This window comes from Gastrolobium bilobum, unplaced genomic scaffold, assembly GCF_033153095.1.
Source record: "Gastrolobium bilobum isolate Gb01-03AN ecotype WA unplaced genomic scaffold, APGP_CSIRO_Gbil_v1 utg4364, whole genome shotgun sequence".
In the NCBI taxonomy this organism is placed as follows: domain Eukaryota; kingdom Viridiplantae; phylum Streptophyta; class Magnoliopsida; order Fabales; family Fabaceae; genus Gastrolobium; species Gastrolobium bilobum.
Genome location: NW_026898973.1, coordinates 122,851 through 130,997, shown reverse-complemented (window position 1 = coordinate 130,997; position 8,147 = coordinate 122,851). Strand labels below are relative to the sequence as shown.

At 36.5% G+C, this 8,147-nt stretch overlaps 1 protein-coding gene across 1 annotated transcript; it reads right to left on the bottom strand.

Annotated features, from left to right (window-relative positions):
• Nucleotides 1-592: 592 nt before the first annotated feature.
• LOC133285956 (probable LRR receptor-like serine/threonine-protein kinase At3g47570) lies at nucleotides 593-3,348 on the bottom strand. The gene is made up of 2 exons (XM_061483281.1): nucleotides 1,284-3,348; nucleotides 593-1,145 (listed from the first exon to the last, which is right to left on the bottom strand). Exons 1-2 carry the CDS (start codon nucleotides 3,226-3,228, stop codon nucleotides 772-774), a joined length of 2,319 nt encoding a protein of 772 aa, XP_061339265.1. The 5' UTR covers nucleotides 3,229-3,348; the 3' UTR covers nucleotides 593-771.
• Nucleotides 3,349-8,147: the final 4,799 nt, after the last annotated feature.

Here is an 8,147-nt window from a genome sequence, read left to right as displayed (position 1 = left end):
GTTTCTTTGCAAAATTAATGGGTATTATAAGTTTAGCTTTATTTTTTGTTAAATTATTGAATATTAAATATAATATACGCAACATAAATTAAAAATATTATTCAATATCAAAACTGTCCTAACGTGTCGAAATCTAAATTTTTTTAGAATTAACGTGTCGGAGTGTCGTATCGTATAGTGTCTCGTATCCCGTGTCGGTATCGGTGCTACATAAGTGGTAGGGTAGTAGTAGAAATATTTTTTTCTTAAATATCAACACTGGTTATTGAGATTTCATTAGGGATAATTTTGAATATTAAATTTTAATATCAAAACGTGTTTTAACGTGTCGAAATCTAAATTTTTTTAGAATTAACGTGTCGAAGTGTCGTATCGTATCGTGTCCCGTGTCGGTATTAGTGCTACATAGGAGAATAAGACTTATTAGTCTTATACCAGAGTAAAAAGATCCTTCCTGTTTTATATTATATATCTATAATAAAAATTGTAATAAAATGAGACTGAAAGCACTGCTCGAGAATTTCAAAAATAATAACTCAATTTTTGTGGAGATAATGCAGTTAGACTATGGTTGCACAAATAAACAATACATAAATCTCATACTGCATTTTTATTCTTATATTTTTTTAAATGTGAATGGACAACTACAAGGAAAAACATTTAAGAAAAGAGGTAACATGAATAGGGAAATATGTCAAGCATCTACTGGCATTAATTAGTAGCAATAGTATGATGGCGCTCTACATCATGTTTTTTCTTGGATAGCCTCCATTAAATTTTGGAAGGGAAGAAACTTTTGATTAGATTAAGCTCCTTGCTGACATCAATCATACTCATTCTTTCTTTTGGTGATTCCACCGAACAAGCAAGTGCAATCTTAAAAAGCGAATGCAAACAGTTTTCTGCATTAGGATGCATAAGGCCAAGGTTTTTATTCTTAGTAGCATTTTCTTCAACAGTGAGAATAGTCTGGTCCACAATCTGCAAAAGGTGATTCAAAAGTGAAATTTTAACATAATTGTGGAGAGTATGACCATCTTTAAACATTTCATCAGTGGGTCTCTTTCCGGTTAACATTTCTAAAATCAGAATTCCGAAGCTATACATGTCGCCTTTAGTTGACACCTCAGAACCCATTCCATACTCTGAAAAGTAATGTAAATCAATAAATGCCATTAAAGATATCAAAAAATTAACCCAAAAGGAAATAAAGGACCATAAACAATAGCTAAAACTTGAAAATAAAAATTTTAACACCTTAACAAAACAATGCTAGGGTATACCTGGAGGAGCATAACCAATAGTTCCCTTTATTCCAATTGTGCTACTTTGCATGAAAGAGACTCCATCACTTGAGAGCAATCTTGCTAGACCGAAATCACTGACATGAGCTACCAAACAATCATCAAGAAGAACATTGCCAGGCTTCAAATCACAATGAATGATAGCTTGCTCACATTCGTAGTGAAGATAATGAATTGCATAAGCAACATCGTTAATAATATTAAACCTTTCCTCAAGGTTTAATGATCTAGGCTGAGCTACAATTTCTGTTGCTGGATGCAACCAACTTTCTAAGCTTCCATTTGTCATATACTCAAAAACTAGAGCTTGAAATTCTTGACCTTTGAAATCTGTGCTGAAACAACATGTTAAAATCTTAACCAGATTTCGATGCCTAATATTTTTGAGTGCATTGCATTCTGCAATGAAACTCTTGTGAGCTCCCTTCTTTTGAAGATTTAGGACCTTTATCGCAACAACTGTGTCTTCTGGCTCAATAATTCCTTTGTATACAGAGCCAAAACTTCCAGATCCTATCAAGTTTCTTATTGAAAACCCATCGGTTCCACGGTGTAGGTTTTGGTATGAAACCTTGGCTAGCTGGTCAATTGTTGGTGAATCAGAAGATGATTTCTTGTTTTTTTTTCTCATCCAGTAGAAAGTGGACATGGATGACAATATGAGAAGAAAAGCAACCACACTAATCATCACTGCTATCAACTTGAAATTATGGTGTTTTACATGTTTATCACCTTTGACAGGGCATGGCGATAGATGTAGCTCTAAAACACCTCCACAAAGATTATTGTTTCTAATCACTGCTAACTTGCTTGCATATTGAAAGACACCTTCAGTTGGTACCTCACCATCCAACATGTTAAATGATACATTTAAGTATTCTAAGAAATGAATATTCTGCAAAACATCAGGAATCGACCCAGACAAGTGATTCCGGGATAGGTCTAATTTTTGAAGACCTTTTAGTGAAGCCAAAGAGGATGGAATGATTCCATGGAAGGAATTCTCCTGCAAATAGAGGTACTCCAAGCTTGAGCATTCTCCAATGGTTACAGGAATATTACCAGATAGATGATTCTTAGAGACATCCAGGTAATCAATATTTTTCAATTGGCCCACTTCAGCTGGTAGACTACCACTTAATGAGTTGTGGGACAAGTCTAGTGAATTTGTCAAAGAGGAAAGACTAAAAACCTCTAAGGGTATGGTTCCTCTAAGATCATTTTGGGAAAGGTCCAAATATTGTAACTTTTGGCAATTTCGTATACTTAGAGGAATATTTCCTTCTAACAAATTTTGGTCTAAACCCAAATGATACAACAAACTGAGGTTTCCTATGATGAATGGTATAACTCCTGACAGCTTGTTTCCACTCAATGCTAGAAGTTGCATATTCTGAAACTTTCCAAAAGCAGATGGAATAATCCCCTCAAGATGGTTATTTTCTATACCCAAGACAATTAAGCTATATAGATTTCCTAATTCTGCTGGAATTTGTCCTGATATCTCATTACCCCCAATATATAGTTTACTGAGTTGGGAGGATAAATTTCCCAAGCAATTTGGCAAACGACCTCCAAAGTTATTGTCGGCCAGATCTAACCATTGCAACTTACTACAATTTGTTAATGATTTTAAAAACTCCAAATCCGTGGTTAAATTGTCACCTAGACTGTTATTGGTAAATCTTAGTATGAGAAGATCTTGTAGCTTGCCTAGACTTGGAACTTGTCCCACGAAATTGTTATTACCAAAATCAAGTGCTTGAAGGACAGAAGTATTTGCAATGGAAATGGGGATTGTACCTGAGATTTGATTCCTGCCAATTGCAATCGCTTGGAGATTGGGAAGAGTGAGGAACATGTTGGATGGAAGAGAGCCATTAAATTGATTTTTTGTAGCTGAGATTAAAACAAGAGATGACATATTATAAAGACAAGAAGGAAGTATACCAGACAACTTGTTTTGACCCAGTGCTAACCATGTCAATTTTTTGAGGCAGCATATTTCTCTTGGAACATATCCCTCTTAAGTTATTAATACCCACCCCGAGCTGAGTTAGAGATGAAAGATTCCCTAAGAATGGTGGGACTCCTCCTGTTAAATTGTTTTTCGCAAGGTGCAATTGTTGAAGCTTGCGAAGAAAGGAAATTTCAATTGGTATATTACCAATCAGATTGTTCCCATATAAGAATAAGACTTTGAGATCAAGGCAACTCGTCAAGATCGTAGGAATTTCCCCAGTCAATGAGTTATTCATGAGATAGAGTTGCTGCAGTTGTAATAATCGACCCAACTCTTGTGGGATTTTTCCGTAGAAGCTGTTGTTTCCGAGGTTGATGCTTACAAGAAAAGAGAGATTGCCAACTTGTGGAGATATGGACCCACGCAAGTGATATCCTTCAAGGTTCAAAACATTAACTCTTTGATGCATGGGGCTGCATGTGATTCCATGCCAGTTGCAAAAGTGGGTAGAACTATTCCAAGTGACCAAGATTCCATATGGGTCATCGGAAATTGATTCCTTAAATTTCAGCAATGCCATGTGATCTGTCTCGTTTCCTGATGTATAGGCAGTTGGGTTTGGGCCAAACCATAATGAGTTCAAAGTAAAGAGAAGAGATAGGTGAAGGCATGAAGAGAAAAATGCAGGTAACATGAGAGAAAGAGAAAAAGGCTTCATTTTTTGGTTGAGGAAGACGAAAATAATTGGATGGAAACAGAGAAGAGGGATGTTACTTCCTTCCGTTACTCTCTTGCACTTAAATACTGGAGACATATAAGAAGATATATAAGAAGTTAAGTGTATCAATATGAAGATATATAAGAAGTTCTTTATGTTTAATGAATAAAACTTGGCCTTTTCTCTCTTCTGTCTTGATATCTCTCTGATTTTCCCTCTAATTTTGGTTACTAGTCAGTCAGTAGTCAAGGCTTCCGGTAAAAGTCTCTGCACGTCTGCTTCAGCGAGCTATTCACGCTTTGATTAGGAGGTATTTCAATTTCAACACATTTGAATGTCACATGCTAATCAGACAAAACAGAAATTCAATGGAAACATAGCATGTCAATTAAATATATGTTAAAATATTTTAAAAACAATTTATTAAAATTTAAATAGTTGAATGAATTAATCTAAAAATACAAACGAATTTCTTTACATTTAACAAATAAAACTCGGCCTTTTCTCCCTCTTCAGTCTTCATCTTTTTGTTTTTGATGTAGTACGTTTTGCATATTAGTCAGTAGCTATGATGCAACACGGACACGGGACACGATACGCCGACACGTTAATTTTTAAAAATGACATATTTCAACACGTTGGGACACGTTTTGATATTAAATAATATTTTTAATATATATAATATAATTTATATTTAATAGATATAACAATCCATAATAAGTCATATAACCAATCAAATATTCAAATTTCATAACATAAATATAAACAAAAATAATTTTTCGTACCTCGTTAATTTTTCATGTCAAATTTCATAACAGAAAAAAATTTATTTATAAATAATTTTTTTTACTTTTAGTTAATAAAATAAAATTAAGATTAAAAAAAAACGTGTCCGAGCATTGACCACGTGTCCGAAAAAATTGACTGCGTAAACGTGTCGGAGCGTGTCCGAACGTTGACCACGTGTCCCAAAATATTAATCGCATGTCAGATACGTATAAGAATATGTCCGTGTCGGACACGCACAATTCAAAGAAAATAGGGAGTCCTTGTTTCACAGATCAGCAGTCATTCCCCGGTTTATACGTTCCTTACCAAGTGAAGTCTTGATAAATTTGAATTTATTGCTTTTGATAAAAAAGCCTATGCTTAACTGCTTCTCCACGGCTAGCAATTTTTTTTATTTTTTATTTTATTTACTTTGATTAGACAACCGTTTCTTATGGGTTGTGGAAAATTGGAAGCTGAGGTTTTCTAATAATGCAATGTGGACTAGCTTATATTGCTACAGAGAATAGTCATATGTCACCATTTCGGTCTTTGTCTATATGGTTGGTTTCTCGTCAAGCCTTGGTTTATACTTTCTAATACAAAGTGAGAGGTATATGTGCAACACATTTGAATACTTTTATAGCATCTGAATGTGCTCCATAGAAACTGCCTACTTATTATTACATGTAAAGTTGTGTTATATGTTTCACATTTATTTTGTAGAAAATTTTGATTCCGGACCTACTTCCATTTTGATCTTTTCGAAGAAGATGGGTCCACTATCTCTTTCATCACCTTAATTACGGGGAATTGATTTGCCACCTATCTTTTTGTATTTCCTTTTTCTTTTTTCTCCAACAAGACACGGGCTTGTGTTATATATACATAACATTAACAATTATTTGTAGTTTTCATTCCCGAAGAACAAATTTGACAAGATATTTTGTAATGAGATAGATAAGAAAATATAAAGTTAAACGTTAATTGTGCATTGGTCAATCATTCTTGCATAATATTTTTGTAATTGGAGTTTTTTCTCTTATAACATGTTATTTAGATATTACTTTAGGAATCTTGTATTTGTAACACATCTTCGTTTGTACTCGTGTATAAATTTCTCATGTATAAAGGATAAGTTTGTACACAGATCGAACAGGCATATTTCTTCCTTCTGTCAATCTATGGACTTAAATACTGGAGGTGTTCGATTTTATTTAACCGTATAAGATATACGTTCAAAGATATCTAAGAGATAGATATCTGATAGACTTAAAGTGAATGCTCCAATCACTACGCACTATCAATAGGTGTATAGCCAAGATATGGATGTATACATAATATTGGTAGCAATAGTAAAATAGGTCAAAAGTATATACTTGAGGTTTTTAACCTTTTATTTATAGGGATTATCTATAAGTCAAGTCAATTACTAGTGTCCAACTAAATATAAAAATAAAAAATCATCCCTATAAGTCAAGTCAGTTGATCTGTCTCGTTTACTAACAAAAGAGGTTCAATGTTTAGTCCAAACCACACCAAGTTTATGTTGGGCTTCCTCCTTCAATGCTAAGCCCAAGCCCATTGAGGGGTTTCCTAAAGACCCTAACCCTAGATCTCACATCCTCTATATATTCATTAGTTGTGGGTGGAGGCTAAGTTAAGAGATTAGAGAGAAAATTTGAGAGAATTATTTGAGAGATTTGAGCAAAGCCTTATGTTTTGTATTTGAGAGATCTCTAGAGAGTTTGAGTGCAACATCTCTAGGGAGATTTGATTATCACCATTGTTGGAAAGGTTGAGTTAACCACCACATTGGTGAGTTTGATTATTTGTAACCATTATTTTCATAGTGGATTTTTGATCTGGACTAGGTTCCGTGGGTTGAGTTAACCACCACATTGGTGAGTTTGATTCTCACGTTAAAAATTGCTTGTGTCCTCTCTCTCTTCTTCTCCTCTCTCTCCTATTTTTCGTTTTGATTTTTTCGCTGCGCTGCCCAACCTGGTGAAGTTCAGGCCGAGGTATTGCCGAGATCCGAGATCCGAGATCAGGATCTTGTTGATTGACTTCTGCGCAAAGGCTGCTTAGTCGAGCTTGAAGGAACCGAGTTCCCAACAGTGGTATCAGAGCCCGAGTTCGACAGGTTCTGAGGGAGACGAGATGGAGACCAGTGGCATAACCAATGATGGAGATATGTTCAAGCTGCCCGCAGACAATTTCACATATTGGAGACCGATGATGGAAGATTATCTCTATTGCAAAGATTTACACGAGCCCATTATCCTTGATGAGAGACCAGCGAGCAAAACCGATAAGGAGTGGGAGATTCAGAGTCGTAAGGCGGTAGCTACAATCAGAAAGTATATTGACAAAAGCCTCTTTGAGCACGTGTCCGAGTTCACGAACGCGTATGAGTTGTGGACGAAGATGGAGTCCATGATTCAGAAGAAGACTCCCAGGAACAAAGCACACTTGGTTCGCCGACTTGTGAAGTTGGAATACAAGAACGACATGAGCATGATTGAACACCTGAACACCTACAAAGGTATTGTGAATCAGCTGTCAAAGGCTCATATGAAAATTGATGACGAGATGCAGGCCTTGCTGCTGTTGAGTTTGCTGCCAGAAAGCTGGGATACTCTGGTGGTGACCTTGAATAATTCGACTCCAGATGAAAAATTGAAGATGGTGTCGTGACAGACAGCCTCCTGGGCGAAGAATCCAGGAGAAGAGAATGAGGTATTTCGAGCACGTTTAAGGCCAACGTTGTTGAGAACAGAGGGAAATCCGACTCCCGGGGTAGAAGCAAAAGCCGGGGTCGAGGTCGTGACAAGAGAGAAAAGTCTAGAGGTCGGTCAAAGCCGAGATATAAGTTGAAGTGCTTTTACTGTGGAAAGACATACCATAAGAAGCCAGACTGCTGGACCCTGCAGAATGATGAGAAGAACGGCTCTGTGAAGCTGGATCAGATTATTCCCAAGAAGAGGGAAGACAAGAGCACCACTGCTGTGGCTGCCAACCCAGATGCCGAGATATTCCTCCTTGGTGAGAATAATTATTTAAATGTTGCCTATGATGACTGCATTTGGATTATTGACTCCGATGCTTCCTTCCACGTTACTCCACACAAAGGTTTTTTCTCCTCTTACCGAGGCGGTAATTTTGGAGTCGTGAAGATGGGAAATCAGGTGACCAGAAATATTGTTGGTGTAGGTGATGTGACCCTGACCACATATGTCGAATGCCGACTTGTGTTGAAGGATTTGGGGCATGTACCTGACACGCGTTTGAACCTAATCTCGGTAGGCAAGCTTGATGATGTCGGGTTAGTGAACTACTTTGGTAGTGTTAGATGGAAGCTGGCCAAGAGAAACTTGGTCGTGGCCCGAGG

Coding starts and splice junctions, on each gene's coding strand:
- LOC133285956 (XM_061483281.1), bottom strand. CDS start 3,228: ATGTCATCTCTTGTTTTAATCTCAGCTACAAAAAATCAATTTAATGGC. Junction 1,146..1,283: donor TATTGGTTATGCTCCTCCAG/GTATACCCTAGC, acceptor ATTACTTTTCAG/AGTATGGAATGGGTTCTGAG.